The sequence below is a fragment of the Piliocolobus tephrosceles genome, chromosome 6 (assembly GCF_002776525.5).
Source record: "Piliocolobus tephrosceles isolate RC106 chromosome 6, ASM277652v3, whole genome shotgun sequence".
Classification (NCBI taxonomy): domain Eukaryota; kingdom Metazoa; phylum Chordata; class Mammalia; order Primates; family Cercopithecidae; genus Piliocolobus; species Piliocolobus tephrosceles.
The window spans coordinates 157,687,382-157,709,437 of NC_045439.1; the positions used below are offsets into that span (position 1 = coordinate 157,687,382).

Below are 22,056 nucleotides of genomic sequence, written 5' to 3' on the forward strand. Positions count from 1 at the left end.
ATACTATGCAGCCATAAAAAAGGATGAGTTCATGTCCTTTGTAGGGACATGGATGAAGCTGGAAATCATCATTTTCAGCAAACTATCACAAGAACAGAAAACCAAACACCGCATGTTCTCACTCATAGGTGGGAATTGAACAATAAGAACACTTGGACACAGGAAGGGGAACATCACACACCAGGGCCTGTTGTAGGGTGGGGGGGGCGGGAAGGATAGCATTAGGAGATATACATAATGTAAATAACCAGTTAATGGGTGCAGCACACCAACATGGCACATGTATACATACGTAACAAACCTGCACACTGTGCACATGAACCCTAGAACTTAAAGTATAATAAAAAAACATTGGGTTTTGGAATGAAAATAAATTACAAAAATGATTTTGGGGCCAATTGGGAAAATCTGAGTATGGACTCTACTAGTTGACATTACTAAGTTAGTGCAAATTTTCTAATGTTATTTAGTCATACAGGAAAATGTCTTTATTTTCAGAAGTGAAGTATTCGTGATACACATTCAAATGATTCAGAAAAAGTCTATGTACTTCCATACATATAAAGAGAGATAAAGCAAATGTGACAAAGTCCTGAAAATTGGTGATTTTTTGTGCAAGATACATAAATACTCATCTTTCAACTTTCCTGTAGATTTGAAGATGTTCAAGATGAAAGAAATGGCATGTGGATTTACTCCATAGTCTTACAACGGAGACATTCTGTTCTGGTGCCAAAGACAATTTCTATGTAAATTAACTCATTTGTCTAGATTAAGTTTTAAAAATGGGTTGAATTCAGTCAAAAATATTTTGGGGGAATCTAACTAATGCAAATTGATACTAGTTTGACTAAATTTTTCTGCTTTTTCAATAGATTGAGTTGAAATTTTTACAGTTTGGTTATAATTTTCCATTTTTTTTGACGGCACAGAGCCCTGAAGCTAATAGGCGACTTCTCTGAAGTATCTTCCATCAATCCCCTCCACACCACAGCAAGCAGCATTGAAAAATCACCAGACTTTCCATGGCAGGCACACTAACCAGTCACCATTCTTCCCACAAAGGAGGTGGAAGGCCTGATTTCCCTTTTCAATTCAGAGGTCTGTGCAATAATGACCAACTGATTCAAGTTGAAAATGAGGATGAAATAAAGTGGGCTCTGGAACACCTACCCTTGCAGAATCTGGATTAGAGTGTCTAAGGTAGTCATTAAAGAGGCAGTCAGTGGACTGGTTGGGCCCAGAAGCTGGAGGTGGACTTCCTGGGTTCAAATCTCAGTTCCACTACTTCTTAGCAGTGTGGTGTTGGGCAAGTTACTTAATCACTCTATGTTTCAGTCCTCAGTTCTTAAAAATGGAGATAATAATAGTCCTTATCTAACAGAGTTTTTATGACTATTATTTAATGTTGAGAAAGTACTTAAGATAGGGCGTGGCATATAGAAAGCACCATATATGTGCTATGCATATACAGGTTCAAAATCCTGAGTTAACTAAAGGAGTATATTTATGCATATGCTAATGAATGAATGAATGAGTGAACCAAAATGCTTTGACTTAAAAGGTACCTTTTACTTAAAAGGTACCAACTGTGTCAGAGCACAATTGCTCTGACATTCATGCAAGAAAGACTATGAACTGCAAATAAAGGGAAGCTTTTGCACACAGAGTGCCTGGTGCTGCTTAAAGGGAGGTCAGCTTGTGCACAATGAGGCAAGTACAGAAAGTGGGAGGAACTGTTTAGGAGCTTTTATAGCAATGGGCTTTGCTGTAATATTTTTATTAAATTTTATAGAAACATGGGGAGACAGTGAATTGGAAATCTAAAGAAAAGAGTTATCCTTCAACACAGATTGCTGAGAAGCACTGTCCAGAGGTTCTCAGAAATGCAAATTACACGCTTGAATTGGGTAGACATCTAAATACAGCATGTTAAATTTTTTTGCCTACATTCATTGGTTAGATTGTAGTATTAGGATAAAGAAGATTTAAAGAAAAAAGTTGAGCAGACCTCAGGGAAAAGGAACCATGTGAGGAATGTGAGGAAAGACCTGGCCTTTAGGTGTTAAGCCTAATGAACCAAAGAAAGCAACTTTTAAAAACCGACAAAAAGATTTCTTATATCCCTACAAACCCTCACTGATTTTTACTTTCGTTAGTTACGCCATACTTATTATTCTTGATTTCTCTGTAATATTTAGCAAAAAATAATTTAAAATTGTATGGATGTGTGTAGCACTGCAGATAAAGTAGGGGCTGAAAGCTTTGTCTCTGGTCATTTGAAAAGAGAAATCCCCTTCCCTAAGATGAGCAGGAGGGCACAGATTTAAAGAGGAAAAGAGGTCAGAAAATAAAAATACTTATTTTCAATAATCCTTTCAAATGTATATCCAAGCTTGAAAGAAAGTGTAGTAAATCTCCAACAACTAAAAATAAATATGGAATGGAAATTAGTATGCACCAAACCAGCAACTGCCGAGTGAAGACATTTAACTGTTTAATCACTTCACAAGAACTGGATAAAAGGCTGGAGACCCTGAAATGTGGAGACTTGGGACTGGGGACGGCCTTTTCCTTCCACATAGAGTTAGGACCCTCAAAAACTATATCCTGAATGCAAAGATTAGAAATAATTTTGCTCTGGCAAAGGCAGCTGGGAAGAAAATTTGTCTTTTAGCCTAGGCTTAGCAGAGGAAAACAAAAACTTCTCCCGGAAATGTTGACTCTCATGAAGATTTGAGCTAAAATTGATTTGTGGCTTGGAACCACTAAGCCAAGAAATTAACATAAAATTGGTTCTAAGTACCAAAGGTAATTTCTCTTGGGAAACTGGTACAAACAAACAAACAAACAAAAACAAAAACAATCTCTCTAAGAGAAGTACACTCTCAACACAGGCCACATGAGATTCCCACAGATAACATCCTGCTCACGATCCGAAATTACAAACACAACAAACACAACAGGAAACAAGCCATTGTGAATAACAGTCATACACACAATATCAACAGTTTATAGATTCCTATAAACTTGAGGTTAAAATGATTAGCTAGAAACTGTAAGCAAGTATGTTAAAAATGTTTAAAATACACAAAGGAATTAAACAAAATAGGACCAAAGAATAAGAGGCAGATCTGGAAAACACATATAGAACTTAAAATGAAAGATATACAAATTAAAGTAAAAAAGTAAGAATCACTTTAATATCAGGTTAGACATTGTTGAAGAAAAAAGTTAATACACTTGAAGATAAGTAAGAAGCAACTAAGGGAAAGAGAAGAGATGCAAGAGAGTTTATGAGACATAAGAATAGACTGAAAAGATCTAACATTGTCCAACCAAAACTCAGAAAGGAATGAATCAGGCAAGACTGAATACTGACTGAAGATCTTCCAAAAGAAGTATGTAAAAATAAACTCACAGATTTAAAAAGTCTAAGACATTCTAAGTAAGAACGATAAAATTAATGTCTTCCTTAACATATCCTAGTGAAACTGCACAACATAAAAGACAGAGAGAAAAGATCTTAAAGCAGCTAGAGAAAGGAAAAAACAAATTATCTTCAAAGAAGTGATAGACTGACAGCCTACCTCTTAAATGAAACAATGGAAAGCAGAAGCCTCCCCCCAAAAAAAATCTTCAATGTGCTGAATGAAAATTACTAGCAATCTATAATACTATACCCATGAAAAATGTTTTCAAAAAATGAGGGCAAAACAAAGGCATTTTAAGACTAACAAAAACTGAGAGAGTAAAATTAGCACTCACCTAAAGAAACTGTAAAGGATGAACTTCAAACAGAAGGAAGATCTGACATGCAAGAAGAAATGAGGAGAAACAAAAAAGGTAAGCATATGGGTAAATCGAAATGAATGTTGACTATATAAAACATGAATGTCTGATGAGATTAAAAGTACAGAATTAAAATGAATGATAACAACTTACAAAACAGGAGAGAATAGGGATGAATAAAACTAAACTACTCCAAGGTCCCTGTGTTGCCTGGGTTTAATGTAGGTTAAGATGTTAACTAATTTGAGATGTGATTCATATGCATGTTTTAGGGGTAACCTCTCAATAATGGAAAGAGAGGGTATAACTTCAAAATTGTAGAATTTTTAAAAAGACATGATTAAACAATATTTAATTGATTTAAAAGAAGATTTGTAAGGAGAGAATAAACACCACATTGAATGGGGGAAAATGGTAGTTGCATTAAAAATAAATGTACCTGTTAAAAGACAAAGGCTGTGAAACTGATTTTATGAATAAATTGACTACATGCAGCTTGCAAGAGAGAAATCTAAAACACACGAATACAAAAGTGTTATAGGTAAAGGTATGAAAGGTGGCAAACGGTACATCAGGAATGTTTTAATTTACGGAAAGCTAACATAGCTGAATCAATAGCAGATAAAATAAATCAAAAGGCAAAAAGCAATAGTAGAATTAAATAAACGCCCTCTACACTGTTCAACTGCTCCATGACATGAGGAAGAAATCAGTTTAATTGCTGCATTCAATAACATGGCACTATATTTATACAGGATTAAAAATCCATAGGAATAAAAGGAGATATAGACAAGTACCCAATCGTGATGAGAGATTTTAACACATCTGTATCGGTAATTGAGAGAAAAAGTAAAAAATAAACCAATAAATGTACAGATGTGAAAAACATAATAAATGACCAAATGGACAAATACTATACAATGCTGCCAACACAGGAGACTAAACATTATTTTCAAGCACACATGGAATGATTTAAAAAAACTGATCATATTCTGAATCATGAAGCAAAGTTCTCAACAGATTTCAAATCATACAGACAATGCTCTTTGTCCACAATGGAATTAAGAAATCAATAATAAAAATAACTAAAAATATTTAATAGTTTCTACATACTTGCAAACAAAGAAGCACTTACAATAATTCATGGGTAAAATAATAAACTAAAATGAAAATCAGAAAATATTTTGTAACTATGTAATAACAAGAACATTACATTCCAAAATTTTGGGGATATAGCTAAAATAGTATGGAGAAAGAAATTAATAACCTTAAATACTTGCAAGAGAAAAAAAGAAAAGCTAGAAATTAATGAATTAAGCATCTGTGTTACAAAGTTATAGAAGAACAGTGATTAAATCCAAAGTAGAGGGAGAAAATAATATAGATCAGGAGTCAGTAAACTTTGGTCTATAAGAGGGATAGAGGGAAGGGAAAGAGAAAGAGAAAATGAATATGTGATGGAGAACTTACATGGTCTGTAAAGCCTACAACTAGCTGTTAATTATGAAGGTAAAATAATGCCATTTTCAGACAAATGAAAACCTGTGACTTCACTGCCATCAGGCCTGCATCTAATAACAAAACTAAAGTAGTAATGTACCAGGATGGTATAATAATTCTAAATGTCTATGCACCCACTAACACAGCTTCGAAATATATAAAGCAAAAGATAACTAAGGAAGAAACAGAGAAACACAATCATAGGAGGAGACCTTAACATACCCTGTTCAACAGTTGGTAGAATAAGTGGACACAAACTTAGTGAAAAATAGAAAAGATCTGAGGAACAAAATTAACAAACTTGATATAATTAACATATATAAAAAGTACTATACCTAAGAAGGACAGAATTCAAATTTTTTTCAAGTGTACATAGACTATTTATTAAGCTTAATTATATGCTGGGTCATGAAGCAAGTCTCAACAAATTTAAAATGTCTGAAATCGTTCATTGTACATTATTTGACCACAGAAGAATTAAGCTAGAAAAAAAAAAACCCTAGAAATATCCCCATGGTGATTCAGCTACATATTTCTTTTTTTTTTTTTCTAGCTTAATGAACGGGGTCTCCCTCGTTGCCCCAGGCTGGAGTGCAGTGGCCGGATCTCAGCTCACTGCAAGCTCCGCCTCCCGGGTTTACGCCATTCTCCTGGCTCAGCCTCCCGAGTAGCTGGGACTACAGGCGCCCGCCACCTCGCCCGGCTAATTTTATTTTTTAGTAGAGACGGGGTTTCACCGGGTTAGCCAGGATGGTCTCGATCTCCTGACCTCGTGATCCGCCCGTCTCGGCCTCCCAAAGTGCTGGGATTACAGGCGTGAGCCACCGCGCCCGGCCCAGCTACATATTTCTAAGTAACTTATGACTCAGGAAAAATTATAATAAGTATTTAAAATGACTTAAACTGAATGATAAAGAAGAATAACATCAAAATTGTTGATGCAACAGAGTAGACCCAGAATCAGACCCACACCTACACAGTCACTTCACCTGTTGTATCTCAAGGTTACACTGCAGCATAATAAAGAAAGGATGATTTCAATAAATGGTACCATGTCAGGCTGATGAATATACAGGAAAATGGACTCTCATTACATAGCACATCATTTATGAAAATCACTTTTAGGTGGATTCTAGATTTAAGTAGGAAAGGCAGGATAATATTTTCAGGATGTTGGGGTAGGCAAAGGTTTCTTAAGCTGAAATAGAGGCTCTCAAGTAAAGGGAAAAAAAGGTAAATTGAACTATTTTAGTTATGATCTTCTGTTCATTAAAGTATATCAGTCAGAGAGTGAAAAGGCAACCAGTAGGGTGGGTAAAGATATTGGCAATACACATCTGACAAAGGTCCCATTTCTAGAATGTACAAATAATTCCCACAAGTCAATCAAAAAGGCAATCTCAAAAATGGGTAACAAACAAACCTGAAAAGGCACCCAACAAAAGAGGATATGCAAATGGCCAATAACATGAAAAGTACCCAATTTTACTAGTCCTCAGAAAATAAAAACTGAAACCACTGTGTGGATACTTCTACACTTCCAACACAGTAACTAAAACAAAGAGACAAAAAACAGGGAGCAACCGGAACTCCCAACAGAGGAAGAGCAAACTGCTACATCCACTCTGGAAAACCGATTGGACAACTGTTACAATGCTGAACATATGTAAATCCTATGACCCAGCAATATCACTCCTAGGTACAACTGACCGTCTGTATCTGTGGGTTCCGAATCTATGGATTCAACCAATTGCTGATAGAAATAATCCAGAAAAAAAAAATTCCATGAAGTTCCAAAGAGCAAATCTTGAATTTGCTATGTGCCAAATAATATGTGAAATCCACATGGATGAAATGATGTAGGCATTGTGTTAGGTGTTACAGGTAATCTAGAGATGATTTAAAATACATGGGAAAATGTGAGCAGGTTATATGCAAATAGCACACCAACAAGGAACTTGAACATCTGAGAATTTCAGTATCTAGAGGGTCCTGGAACCAATTCCCTGAGGAGACTGAGGGATGACTGTATATATCTTTAGAAATGTGTTCATGGCTTACCAGAAACCTGTACAAGAATGTTCACAGCACCACTATTTATTATAATAATGACAAAGTTCCAACAGCTCGTTATGGACTGAATGTGTCCCCTCCAAATTCACATATTGAAATCTTAATCACCAGTGTGGCTATCTTTGAAGAGGAGGACTTCAAGGAAGTAATTTAAATTCATTAAACGAGGTCATAAGGGTGGAGCCCTGATCTCCCAGAATTAGTGTTTGTATAAAAGACTCTAGAGAGCCTCAACTCTCAAACTGTCCCCTACCCCGAGGCATGCACTGAAGACAGACCATGTAAGAATACAGTGAGAAGGCAGCCGTTTACAAGGTAGAGTCCTCACCAGGAACTGAATTGGCCAGCACCTCGATCTGGGACTTCTAGCCTCTAGAACTGTGAGAAAATAAATTTCTCTCATTTAAATCACTTGGTCTATGGTATTTTGTTATGTTAGCCTGAGCTAAGACACCAAAAAATCCATCGATAACAGAATGGAAAGGTTATTTGTAATACATGCATGCATTGCAATGCAATATACCAATGAGAATAAATAAGCTGTATGGTAATTACCCAACTCTATGAATGAATTGCATAAGCTTAATGTTAAGTGGAAGAATCCAGAACTTAACCCATGCATGATTCCATTTATATAAAGCTCAAAAAGAGGCAAAATAAATCCATGCTGTAAGAAGTCAGTTTCTTTGATGTGAGTTTCTTGTCTGAGTCCTTGTTAAAGGGTGTGATCTGTTCTACACTTACAATTTGCATACTTTCCCACAAGAACATTTCAGTAAGGAATTAAAACAATGAAAGGGTGATGGGTCTAGCTCCAGAGATGACTATAAGGGAAAAGAGAGCTGGAAGCTGCTTGCACCTGAGATGACATTTTGAAGGCAAAAGAAAGGATTCAGGTGGTGAATTTGCTGGATGGAATGTCTTCAGAAAACTCCAATTTGCAAATATTTCTACCTCATCTTATCTTTCCCATAAAATGCAAAAGAGTATGTCTGAAATATTTAAGGGGTACCTTAGATGCTGACTGAGTCTATAAACAAGGCTACAACATAAAACTGTGAATATCTATTGTCATTAATACATGCTTTAACATCACATTTTTCTTATTTTTACCCAGAATTGTTGAACAGGCTGGCTTCTCATGGATCTGATACACTGTCAGTTTTATTTTACCACTTCTTAAGACATCTAAAGGTTCTATTTTCTAACCCTTCCTTAACTCCCACCTGAACACTTGCTTTTCATTTCCAATACCTAGATTAACAAACAGAACTCTTTTGATGCTATTTCTTCCCCACAAAAATACAAGTGAGAACATAATGACAATGCAATAGTGACTTAATGAATATTTTTTGATCTTATGAGCTCTGTTACAGCAGATTCATCATATGACTTGCTTCCAAACTTCCGTCTTGGTGGGTAATAGCACATCGGCAACAATAGGTATCCCTGCATTTTATAGGACTGTTAGAGAAAAATAAAAATAGAGGCCTCAGTTCAGACATACCCCAAGGCCAACCACCTATAACCACGTAGCCAAAACTTAAGTCATCCTGATTTCCCTGAAATATTAGTTCTAATCATAAACAAAACACAAAACGTAGGCTAGTCCGCATGATTCAGCGAACCAACTGTACACAAATCAGCTTAAACAACTAACTCTATTTGCCCTAAAAAGATGGTTAATATGTAACAGTCAGTCACAAAAATGGTCAAAATGCTTCCTCCTTTACGCTTTCTCAGCTGTGCAGGAACTGCCGCAAGGTGAGCTTCTCAGGATGCTTGGTGTGAAGTCGCCTGGGCTTGTGAACTGTTATTCTGTATGTACCATGTACTCCTAAAAATGTGATAACCTGATTTGATTTTCTTCCTGACAGGACTTTGGGATCAGTCACTCTGTGTGAAGAGTGTTAAATGTAAATCTAGGGGACTGTTGTGATTTGTGGTACCACCCGGGCCAACCCCCTGTACTCTGCCTCTGTCAGATGTTCCTGCGCGGTGCCCTCAGCAACGTATCCCTCTAGAATTGTGTAACTTGGCTGCTGGCTTTCTATTTGGCCTCTGAAAGAGTGTTCCTTTGGAGATTTTCTCTGGTATTGGTGATTTATTCTTTTAAGAAAATCCCATAAATCATGCAATTCCTATTTGGAATGGGTCATGTGGCAGAAAATATCCTGAGGGAAAGGGTGACAGTTCCCAAGGCTCTGAGCTGAAGTGAGGAGGTTTCGTGGCATGGGCAGGATGAGGACATTTCACAGCCAAGCAGTCATGGGCAAACCCTTCTGCTTCCCCAAGTCTCTTCTTCCTGATCTGTAAAATGAAGAGCATCTTGGCAATTGCATGCAGCCGATGTGAGATCTGGACATAATTAGTGGCGTATAATACACCTAGCACATAGGAGATCCCCAATATGTGAAGGCTGCTATTATCAAAAGCACAGTTGTCATAGTGCCTACCCCCATCCCATCCCAGATGACCAGATCCATGGTTCTGACGGTCAAAAGAGCCCAGTCAAAGGGTATGATGTCTTTGGAGGGCTCGAGACACATTGTTTGAAATTTGAAACCATCAAGAGTAGAATTCTGGCCGGATGCAGCGGCTCACACCTATAATCCCAGCACTTTGGGAGGCCGAGGTAGGTGGATCACTTGAGGCCAGGGGTTCAAGACCAAACTGGCCAACATGGCAAAACCCCGTCTCTATCAAACATATAAAAATTAGTCGGGCATGGTGGTGTATGCCTGTAATCCCAGCTATTTGGGAGGCTAAGGCAGGAGAATTGCTTGAACCCGGGAGACAGAGGCTAGAGTGAGTTGACATCATACCACTGTATTTCAGCCTGGGAGACAGAGAGAGGCCCTGTCTCAAAAAAAAAAAAAAAAAGAAAAAAGAAAGAAAGAATTCAGTCCAAATGCATGCGCCTCTAGGCAAGCATACCGATCCAAGTGAAATGGTTCAAAGTGGCACAACAGTAAATCAAGAAAATTCCCCTGACCACAACATATTCAGTATGACTTAATCTCTCATTCTGGATCTTTTCGCATAGAAGAATTATCATATTGCAAGTAATGACACTGCATCTGTGGCAGGCAGACTTCTAAAGTGGTTCCCATATTCCCACCTCCTGGGGTGGACTCCTGTGTCATCCCTTCCCCTAGGGTGTAGGTGGAACCTGTGACTCCGATGGGATGTCACTCCTGTGATTAGGTTATGATACGGGGTAAAGTGAGGGGATTTTGCAGCTGTAATTACTTTATTATTCCCTGACTCTGAGTTGACCAAAAGGGCGATTATTCTGGGTTGATCTGACCTACTCTGCGAACCTCTTTAGAAGAGGGTTTAGTGGTTAGAGAAAAGGAAATCAGGGATTTACAGAGAAAGGGTGGCTGGTAGAACGTAGAGGGAAGAGGGAAGAGGGAAGAGGGAAAGGGGGAGAGGGGAGAGAGGAGAGATTCTCTGGCTGGTCTTGAAGCAGTAAACAACTGCCATGCCAAACAGTAAACAACCTGAAGCAGTAAACAACTTCACTGCTATGCCACGTGGAGACAGCCAGATGGCAAGGACCTGGTGTGGGGTCGTGGATGGCTTTGGACTGAACCCGCTCTTTCCTCTTTCTTGCCGGTAGTTCTCAAGAATTACCGTAGGCAACATGCTACTACATACAAAATACTCTACTAAAATACAAAAATTAGCTGGGCATGGTGGTGGGCGCCTGTAGTCCCAGCTACTCGGGAGGCTGAGGCAGGAGAATCACTTGAACCCAGAAGGTAGAGGTTGCACTGAGCCGAGATGGCGCCACTGCACCCCAGCCTGTGCGACAAGAGGGAGACCCTGTCTCCAGAAAAAAAAAAAAAAAAAAAAAAGAATGTGCTGGGAATGTAGTATCCTGAGATCATGGAAAACTGGCTAGAACAGTCTGGACTCTGTTCTGGTTCCTCTGAGAACAGGATGTATTTCAATGTTTTAGCCCGATAATGACTGCATCCCCCAGGTATAGAACCTACAGCAGGCTGCTTTCTCGGGTCCCTCAGCTGCAGCACAAGACAGCATGCACCCTGGGCAGCTGTCCTAAGCCTTGTGTGACTGTCTTGCCCTGAACCCTAGGCTGCTATTGTCCCTCACTGCGTGTCTGTAAGACACCTGCTTTGTGTAGCCTGTACACATGCATGAGACTTGGCAAGGAACCAGCGCACAGTGAACCTGTATTACTTCTGAGTCTCTTGGGTACTCTCTAGGAGCCAACGGTTCGCAAGAAAATGGGACCTCAGTCATTCAGCCCCAAGTAACTAAATTCTGCCAACAGCAGGGAACTCAGAAATGGATCCACCCCTAGATGAGCACAGAGCCAGGAGACACCTTAATTTCAGCCTTGAAAGACTCCGAGCAGAGTCTGAGACCGAGCTAAAGCACAGCAGACGGCTGGCCCCCGGAAGCTGTGGGATGATACACTTGTGCTGTTTTAAACTGCCAAATGTGTGGTAATTTGTTAGGCAGCAATAGAAACACATGCAGCGTCCTTTAGCCCAAGGATATTTAAATAGGAATTCTGTCCATTCATTTTGCATGCGTATCCCAGGAGGCGTATCCCGGGAGAGTTCAGCAGGTGTCTGGGAGGTTTACTCGTGTCCCTGAAGTGCATGCTGCTAAGGGGAGCTGTGCACAAAGAAACACCTGAATGCTCAAGGGCAAGCAGACAGGTCCTGTAACCTGTGCAGGTAACAGTGTAGCCCAGGCTGTTGAGACCGTGCACACTCAGGAGAGGGCACGTAGGCAGGGTGCAGCCTGCTAGAGCAGCTGGGTAGATGGAGGGCAAGGCTTAGTGGTTTGATGTAAGCTGGCTTCCAGAAGTTAAGACTCTTACTCAGTTGAGAGCACTCCTTGGGCTGTAAATCAGGCGTGACCGCCCTGAAAAGTATGGCCAAACCATGGTAAATGCCGGCACTTTCCAGCCTCTGGAGACCCCTTCATGGCCCAGTGCTATTCTAACATCCAGCAGAACCCAGAATGGGGTGCCCAAGATAAAGGTGTGCTCCATACAAGGAGTGCAATTGGGAACATGTGAAAAGTTCATGGTTCCATGTTTCTATTCCTGGCTTTGATAGACTGGTCATTTCCATCTCCCCAAGACATAACCACAGAACAGGAACAAGACACGGGCACTGGCATTGTGAATAGCTTGAGAACTTGAGCTTCTGCAAATAAGAAAATCACAGGTGAACACACCACAGAGGGAGGCGGTGTTTCACATGTGGGGAGCTATTAGTCACTTCTTCTGACTTTTCTGAGCAACAGTCTCTGATTCATCCGTGATAATGGGACCAATTAACTTCAGCTTTGGAGCAGATGGTTACCACACACTTTAAAATCAGATGTCTTTTTGCTCATCACCCCACGACATTTCGATGAAAGAAAACAAAACGTGACAGTTCTCTAACAGAAAGATGAGGGGATTCTTGCCCTAAATGTGACCCTGTGACTCCCTTTCATATCACTGGAGTGCACCCTCCCCACCTGGGCCCTCGGAGGTCCCCTCTCTGGACATCACTGTGCCTTGCACGTGCTTCTGTGAGAGCTCCTGCCATGGGGCTGCGGTATTGCCTTTGCGTCCTTTGCTCTGGGGCAGGGGCCTTGTGTTCCTCATCTTGGTTGTCCCTGATAATACTGGTGGTTGACATAGTTTGAGATGTTTTTCACTTGCAAATCTATGTTGAAATGTGATCCCCAGTGTTGGAGGGGGACCTGGCGGGAGGTGTTTGGGTCATGGGGTTGGATTCGTCATGACTGGTGGGGTGCCATCCTCGCAGTAACGAGTTCTCGTTCTATTGCTTCCCATGAGGTGACTGTTAAAGAGTCCGGCACCTCCTCCTCTCGTGCTCCCCTTCTCATCATATGACACATCTGTTTCCCCTTCTCCTTCTGCCAGGACTGGAAGCTTCCTGAAGCCCTCACCAGAAGCAGATGCTGGCCCCATGCTTCTTGTACAGCCTGCAGAACTGTGAGCCAAATAAACCTCTTTTCTTTAAAAATTACCTGGTCTCAGGTATCCCTTTAGAGCAATGCAAATGGGTTATGACAATAGGGTTTGAGACACCATAGGTGCTCAATCAATGTTTACTAAATGAATGAATAATTGTAATGCTTGACAAGATAACTTACTATTTGGTCACAATTTAAATTATTTATGGCAAAAAGTTTAAGGAAGAAAAATAAGAAATACCACTCTATGAAAATAAAAAATGAGTAGAGGAGGCCATTTACTTGATGTTGACTATGCAGCCAGCCCTGTGCACACATGACCTCAGTTCATCTTCACGGCAGCCCCTCAAGGTGGGCTGCTTCATCACTGCGTCACAGAGGAGAGCCTGACGCCCCCCCAGGGGGCTGCACAGGAACCACGCCGTGACCACCACGTTGCGATGTGAACCCTGGCCTCTGTCCCTCCCACACTCTGGCCCAGGCCCTGTGCTCAGGGCTGCCCAACGCTGCACCCCGCCCACAAAGGAACATGATATTTCTAGGCTTGCCTACGGGGATTTCAGAGCTGCGACTCTGCCTGACTGATGGGTGGAGGAAGCTCAGCAAGCTCCAAGCACAGCAAGGATCGGAAGGCAAATTTGGTAACTAGCAATGGGAGGAGCTGCCTTTGCAAGCAAGGAATGGTCCCAGGTAGCTAGGAGACCAATGGAAGCCTCACGAGATGGAGGGCAAGAGTGTAAAAGCTGGAGGAAAGAGATGACTCACAGCAGCCGATGGTGAGATCTACAAGGAGAAGGGGAAGGAAAGCCACTTCCTGACCTTTCTCTGCTTCAAGCACGGTGCAGCATGGCTTCCCTGAGAACCTTGGCCTCGCAGTCAAACCCAGTGGTCAGTTTCCAGTGCACACTGACTTACTGGCATATTTGGCACCACCAGTTGTTCCCTTCTTGAAACACCTTCCACCCTGGGTGTCAGGGTCACTATCCACTGCTAGTTCGCCCTGTTTCCCAGGCCCACACATTCCCAGTCTCCTCTGCTGGCTCCTGTTCCTGAGCCCTCAATACTGCAGTGCCCCAGCCTGATTCTTTGGACGGCTTCTGTTTTCTGTCCATGCTCCAGACAAGTGTGTCCAACTCATGCTCACCATTGCATGGAGCCAGGCTGGGGGCATGGTGCACCACAGGGTCCTACGAGGAGCTCACTCCATCCACAGATCTCACCTTAGGGCACTAACTCCACATCCACATTCACAGCTCAGAGCTCTCTGTGACTCCAGACCCTCACGTTCATCTGGACAGCAACTTTACAGGTCTCACTACAGTCTCAGGCTTTGCCTGACGGTGCTGGCTTCTTCTTCGCTCCCACCTCGATCTTGCCCTTCCTCCAGGGGTCTCCATCTCCTCAGGCACCATTATCTACCCACATGTTCAGGGCAACATTCTTAGGGCCATGCTGGACTCCTCCCTGCCTGCCATAGCCCCAGCCCTCCATCGTCATGGCCTGCAGGTCTACCTTCAAAACGTTCCCCACAGCCGTGTCTCTCTACTGCCCCTCACCTGCACTACCACCCCCACGACTCTGCCAGCCGCCTCTCCCTGCCCTGGTCTGCAGCAGCCGCCTCTCCCTCCTCTTCTAGCTTCTTCTCTTACCACCCCATAGTCCATGCTCGAGCAGCCAGAATCCGTCAGATGTGAATCAAGACGCACCAGCTCCCTGCTCAAAACCCTCCAGGGGCTGTGTGTCTACCTACTGTGAAGCCCAAAGGACTTATGAGGCTCCCTAGGGCCCCGCTCCCATTCTCCTGCCCTCCTTTCCAAATCCTCTCGCCCTTGCTCCACCAGTTCAGGTGATACTGGCTTCCTTAAATATGCCAAGACTTTGACGCTAGACTCCCTCCGTCAGGAAAGCTGGGCCCGCAGGTGTCTGTTGCTGCCTCCCTCCCTGGCCTCCAGCGGCATCCCGGGACTCCCTCACCTTCCTTCCTAACCTCCCCAGAGCAGCCTCTGAGGCCCCACCTCATTTTCACGCTCCCCTTGTCCACTGGCTTTCTTCCACTGGAATTTCACCTCCCTAAGGGCAGGGGTTTCATCTGCCTGGAGTGTGGAGGTAACCCCAGACCTGGATGGGGCATTTTGCGGGCATTCAACACAGGCTGACACTGGGTCAATCTGTCTCCATTTCGCCGCCGTTACACATCTCCAACTTTCAGAGGGAAGAGAGTGAGGCTCAAGCCAGTCCAGTGACGTGGCCAAGCTCCCCGTGCTGATCCGGGCCCCCAGCCAGGGTTGGGCTGACTCGGAAGCCTGCCAGCCTCCTCTGTAGCTTACGATTCCCTGGCAGGTTCCCCAGCAGATTCCCCGCAATCCAATTATCCTCCCCTGGAGCACAACTCAAAGGTGTGTGTAGAGATTTCTCATCATCTGTGTTTCCACCTCCCATGTATGCAGTGACTCCTGCATTATACACAAAATGCCTCAGCCCTCTGCCCCCAGCACACTGAAGAACCACACCATGTCACCCACATGGTGCTTAGCTGCTGTTAGAGGCAGCAGATGAAACTTCCCAAGCCCAGAGACCCGGGTCTCTGAGCCATCTCTTGTATAAATGCAGCAGGATCAGCTGATGGCAAAAGCAGTGGTTGGTTTCTTGCCTTCTTAATGGCAGGCTGGTCATTAGAAAACAAAAGGTGTTTCCCTTCCTCTCTCAGGAGGTCAGCTGGTTTTAGGTGCAGAAGATCTCGCCCTTCTGTTGCCCTGAGACTGTGATGCGGTGGGAGTGGGTTGAGCTCTCCAGGGTCTGAAGGCTTGGGAAGACCAGTTCCCAGATCTGTGGGTTTTATGGGAGTTCAGACTGGCACCCCACTTGACACAGAGGCCTCAGAAATACATGGGGCTGCTTATGTGGCTCGGGAGGCCAGGCAGATACCACGCAGGGCTCCAGGGGAGTGGAATCAGGCCCCAGGATGGACAGCTGGACCGCAGGCCATGTTAACTGAGTGAAGGCCATTGTTTGCCAATTTTCAGAACCGCCTGAGCCCTGGGTTCATGTTCTGTCCCAAGGGAAAAGGAAGGCCTCCATCCAAAGTCTTATGACAGAGATCAGGTTTCCTGCCAAGCACAGCTAGAACTGTCCCTTAAACAAATGGATTGTTTTTTTACTCAATAATTTTTTGACATCTGTATTTCAATCTCTCATATATTCAGTAAAATAGTATTGCATATAAACAGTTTATTCATAAAGATTCTAAGCACTAAGCTATTAGAAAGAGACATTTATCCTCTGTACCCAGCAACACTGAGCAGCTTTCTTAGATGGCCATTTCATGATGGAAACATGGACAGTGACATGATGGAAACATGGCCGTGGGAGCAGAGCCTGGCTGTGGGGTGGAAGGTGCAGGAGCTGCCAGTGCTTTCCAGTGACCAAACTCCTCACCCAGATGGGGTGAGGGCTGTGGGAGACCCATTTAGCACCAGCCAGCTGAGGGTCTTCACGTGAGTCTGAGCATAGCAGGGTACTGAGAAATGATCTAGTCTAAGACCTCACTTGAGAGCAGAGGAAAGGAGTTCGGAGGAGACAGATGGATGGCGGGTGGGGTCAGGTTCACGCTATCACCCAGCCCAGAGACTGCTTCACGCCACTGAGGGAGCACACACACAGTTGTCTATGTACCTCTGTTATTTTCATTTTTTTCTATTTTTTTGGGGGGGGGTCAGGGTCTTGCTTTGTTACCCAGGCTGGAGTGCAGTGGTGTGATCATGGCTCACTGCAGCCCTGACTGCCAGGACTTAAGAGATTCTCCCACCTCAGCTTCCTGAGTAGCTGGGACCACAGGCGTGCACCACCATGCTTGGCTAATCTGTTTTATTATTTGTAGAGATGGGGTCTTACTATGTTGCTCAAGCTGGTCTTAGACTTCTGGGCTCAAATGATTCTCCTGCCTTGGCCTCCCAAAGTGCTAGGATTACAGGTGTGAGCCACCACACCTAGCCACTTTCGTTATTTTTCAGCACGAGGGACGAGGAAGACGTGTTGGCTACTAGGACTCCTGTCCCAGGCAGACCCCTGATCTTCAGGTGCTAATTGCACCACAAGCACCTTTGCCCACTCCCTGAAGCGTGAGACCCACTTCCTCAAGGCCTCCTGTGAGTGTAGGCTGCGAGCGGAGGCTTCTCCAGCGCTGGATGGGAGCCTGAGCCTCCTGCCTTCACTGACCTCTGCTTCCAGTTGGTTCTCTTCGTGGTGCCCAACATAAACAATGGGCTGTTCATAATTTAACATCTTAACTCACTAAGTTTGGGGTTTTAAAAGGTTTTCTCAAGACTGGATGAAGTCAGAGTCTCATCTTAAAATATTAGTCTGGAAGGTAAAATATAAGTGATAAAAATTAATACACAAAATATGGAAAAAAAGAACAGAAAAGACGTTTAAAATAAGCGAAGGCTTTTGCTAAGCATGGTTAGGGCTCAAGGAGAAGGTAACACGGTGGGCTCTACCTACGACCTTGCACGAGACTGCGCTTCCCGCGAAGCACAGCACTCAGGCAGCTGCTACAATCACCCGAGCTGTTAGCCATCGTCAGTGCTGAGCTGTGTAAAGGCCTGCGCCGCCGTAGCATTCAACGGACAGTAACCCATGAAACTTGTTTCTTTCTTAACAAATACTAATTTCCACTTCTCCATGAATAGTGAGCCTTTTCCATTGAAAATATCTTATCTGAATTAGTCACAGAGAAGCGTCTTTAAGATAGCCGGCCCCCACAGTGAGTGCTTTACGTTATTGCTCATCTAGCTGAATTGTTTTATGTTTGTTGAATCTTGCTGAGGTAAGACAGAGCAAGGCTGTGGGTGCCAGTCCCTGGGTTGCTTGTGATGGCTGTGAAGACGCTGAGATAACAATTTCTCCATAGTCACAACATGAGATCCAGCTACTGGGAATGCAGAGCCTGTTCTAATGCCAAGCATGCCATTGGTGAGGCTTCTGTGAGTCCTGTGGCTGCAACCTGACCGCAAGCCTGCCCAACACAAATAAGCCCCACTAAGCACCATCGCGTCCTTTGTCTAAATGCATCTTGTACCTCCCCTCTTGAAAATGGTAGATGACGACAGCCCTGGGCAAACAATGACAAGCAATGGCATGAAAGCAGGTGTACACGTGTACACAGAAGCCAGGTCTGGTAAAACTTCCCGGCACATTGACTTTCTAGATGTTTCCCATTGGCCCCACAGATCTACTGTCTATCCTTCTCCATGCTGCTGTGTATGCAGAGGGTGACCTGCGTGGACCACATCAGTGAGCTCCCTGCAGTCTGCCCTTCTGCCATTAAGAAGCACGGATCAGAACCTGGATGGTGGAGGAAGAGTGTGGTCAGAGTATTTATTTCTCCAGCATCTTCTCTCTCCCGGGCACCACACCTCCTGCCAGTGGCTATCTCCATCAGCCACTCTCATCCCTTGTCTTTTCGCCAGGTCCTATGGTAGTCCCAGGAATAGTAGTATCTTTCACTGGTGTCCTTAAATCCTGCCCACTCCTTGGAAAGCAGTCCCTTTATGGAGTCCTTTTATCTCACAGTTTTGTGCTGCCTTTTCTTTCCTACCAGGGTCCTGATTGGTCCATCCACCAATATCAGAATCATACCAACCTACAGGTACTTCTCTTCTGTCTTCTTCTGAAACTCTGGGAAGTGCGTAGTAATTTTATTGGGTCTTGGCTGAGGGCCGAGAGAAGCTCTACTCCCTAACAGCACATTGCTGGCTGCAGCCCTAAACTCCTGGGATGACACATCTGGGGACGTCTCCATGGACCAAGCCTTGGAAGTGGAGGCTCCACTCCACAGTGGACATGAAGAGCTGGCTGAAGGCTGGGTCAGCACTGGAAGGAGATGCTTCCCCACCCCAGCAGGAGCAGGGTTTCCCACTGAGGACATGCTCCATGTGCACCATCAGCCCGTGCAGGCCGGCGGGGCCCCCACTGGAAGGAGCGTGGTGGGCCTGAGGAGACGGCCGTAACATCTTCCACATGCGTGCCTCAGAAAACCCCACATATGTGATTTTGCAATGTTTATGATGTGAATGATCATGAGTGAAATTGGCATTGCTTTGTCTCAGGAAGAACCTAAATCTGTTTTAGACTTTTGTTTTGGACTCATTATTTTCTCCTTAAACATTCCAAAGAAGAGAGTTCGTCTTGCTTCTTGAATGCTTTCTTCATTGGGATGTTAGGGTGGTGAGAAACACTAAGGAGAAGGAAGGAGACTGAGGTCAGGTTTCATGCTTCCTTAACCTGGAAGCTGGAGGAGGCTGTGCAGGCAGGGAACCGACAGCTAAGGAAGGAGCACGTCAGTCAGTACCCCAAAGTGTTGCCGGGTCAGCAGTCTCCTCATCTTTGCAGATCGGGAAACTGAGGCTCAGAGAGATCACCCGACTTGCCCAAGTCCACAGAAAGTGGCGGGTCTCCTGTTTTCTCTAAAGCCCACGGTCTTTCCTATCTTTCGTTCAACACCCACGGAGGAGTTGTCTGGGGAGAGAGAGAAGCAAGGCAAAGCAGCATAGGTTCTCCTTAGAGGAGGACTGCGATTTAGGAGCAAGGGGAAAAACTCGAGAGGTTTCAGCACCACCTGGTTATCGGCTCCCCTATCCAGCCCAGGCTGGCGAGAACACCGTCGGCCCGTAGAGCAGGAGGTGCGGTGCAGCACCTAGAATCCTAACTGCAAACTGCCCAGCGTCTGAGAACATGTGCCCTTCTCTTGCTCATAGAGTAGGTTAGGCCGGCTCACCATTCACCAAGCCTAAAGGGCGCGGGCCTGCTGGCAGGGGCAACTCACCTGCCTGCTCCAGAGCCACCATCGTTGCCTGCTCGATCAAGTCCCGCTCGATGAAGCTCCTGAAATCCTCACTGTACACGCTCAGGTCTGGCAACTGGAATGTGTAGATTGGCATCTCCAGGGGGAACTGCTCGTTGTTGCATTCACTTGCCACGTGGGACCGGGCCAGGGAGACGATGGCTGAGCTGGCGTGGGAAATCCCCCGGGAAAGTCGCTTTTCTGCAGGGGGAGAAGGAAAGATAGCCATGAGGGCTGAGTGGGTGTACGTGTGGCTGTGTGTGTACATAAACACATACCGTGCACACACAATACACACACACAGGTACACATTAATGGACACATGCCACATTCACATACCACACAACACACATCAATACACATGTGCACACATATGAACACACCATACATGTTCACACATATATACTACATGTGCACACTTATAAGCAGAGATATACATGTGCATACACATACTGCACACATACACACACACACATGCACACACATAAATGCACACACATGAATACAAAAGTATACACAGGAACATATGCATGCATACACTAGACACATATACACTGCACATCCACTTGCATGCATACATGCACATATACTACATAGCGTATGCATACATGCATGCACACACACATACATACAGATACTAGGCACATATACGACACACATACACACATGCCCATGTACATACACTACAGACTGTATACATACTATGTACATGTACACATATAGATGTATTTGCACATACTACATACACACAGCACAAATACACAGGACACACAGTGCACATACATGTACAACACGCACAAACTCTATGCATACACACACGTACACATATGTGTGTGCACACATACACATGTGCACCCATATTCTCTCTGTACCAGCCCTTCTATCCTACAAGCCTGTTCTATCCTGCAGGCCTTCCTGCTGCTGCATTAATCACCATCACCCGGTATGTGGCACGTATTCACAAGAGTCAGGAAAGCACTTGGTAAGCGGGGAGCTGCAAGCTCACGGTACAGCTGCACATCAGCACTGTCAAAGAGCACCAGGCTTGTTCTTGGGTCTGCAGTTATATCTAACTCGAGTCCACTGAGCTGTCCTCTCCCAGGACTAAATGGTACAAGGGAGACCTCTCTTTGTCTCGATGCATTTATGCACTTAATGCAAGAAACAGTCATTCAGGCATCCACAGCGGCTCAGGTTTTAAGACAGGCTGCTTTACTAAAGTTATGCTGATAAATGCCTCCTATGTGGCCCTCCCAGGACACACAATACGAAGTCAGTCCATGTGTTTCTCTTCCGTCTGGCTATTCTTTTGCCACAGCACTCTAAAATCTCCTCTGGCTTTATTCTTCTGGGGCTTTTGAGCCAGGGAATGAGAAATGCAGTGTGGGATTTCTCTAAGGTACAATATGTTACCACGTTAGGAAGTCGATTACCTAGAAAGTAGATGTATCCTCTGGGTGCTGCAAAAGCACACTTGTTTTTCTAAGTTCTGTGTTCTAATGACTAACAATGAACATAAAACAAGAATGTTTAAATATATGTTAGGAATAGGTTATCTTTTTTCATAGTGTTTTCAGTAAGGAGAGGTCTTTCTAGCAAGGCGGCAGATCTGTCATTTTTCTCAGGAAAGCACGGTCTCTGGTGTTTCATTCAAAAACCTGCTGCCTGTGCTGCCTAAGTTAAGTCTAAATAAGGATTGTCTAAGCCCTGTGGCAAGTTCCTGAGGCTATTCCCTGAGGTCCCAGGGACTCCCACTGTCCTCCAGTTCAGCCTGCCCACTAGTGAGGTCTGTGCTCCGGCAATGCCCCTCTGAGGTCCACGCTGACCAGCACACCATGGTCACACGGAAAACCCAGCCCCAGCCTTCACCCGGA

The 22,056-nt window shown here is 44.1% G+C and overlaps 1 protein-coding gene across 2 annotated transcripts in view; it reads right to left on the reverse strand.

Moving 5' to 3' along the window:
- OTUD7A (OTU deubiquitinase 7A) overlaps positions 1–22,056 on the reverse strand; it is a 370,674-nt gene that overhangs the window by 60,043 nt on the left and 288,575 nt on the right. For both annotated transcript variants that reach the window (XM_023195665.1, XM_023195666.2), the window contains one exon: positions 20,165–20,383. In XM_023195665.1, the coding sequence (XP_023051433.1) occupies positions 20,165–20,383 (219 nt within the window). The remainder of the gene's footprint in view (positions 1–20,164; positions 20,384–22,056) is intronic.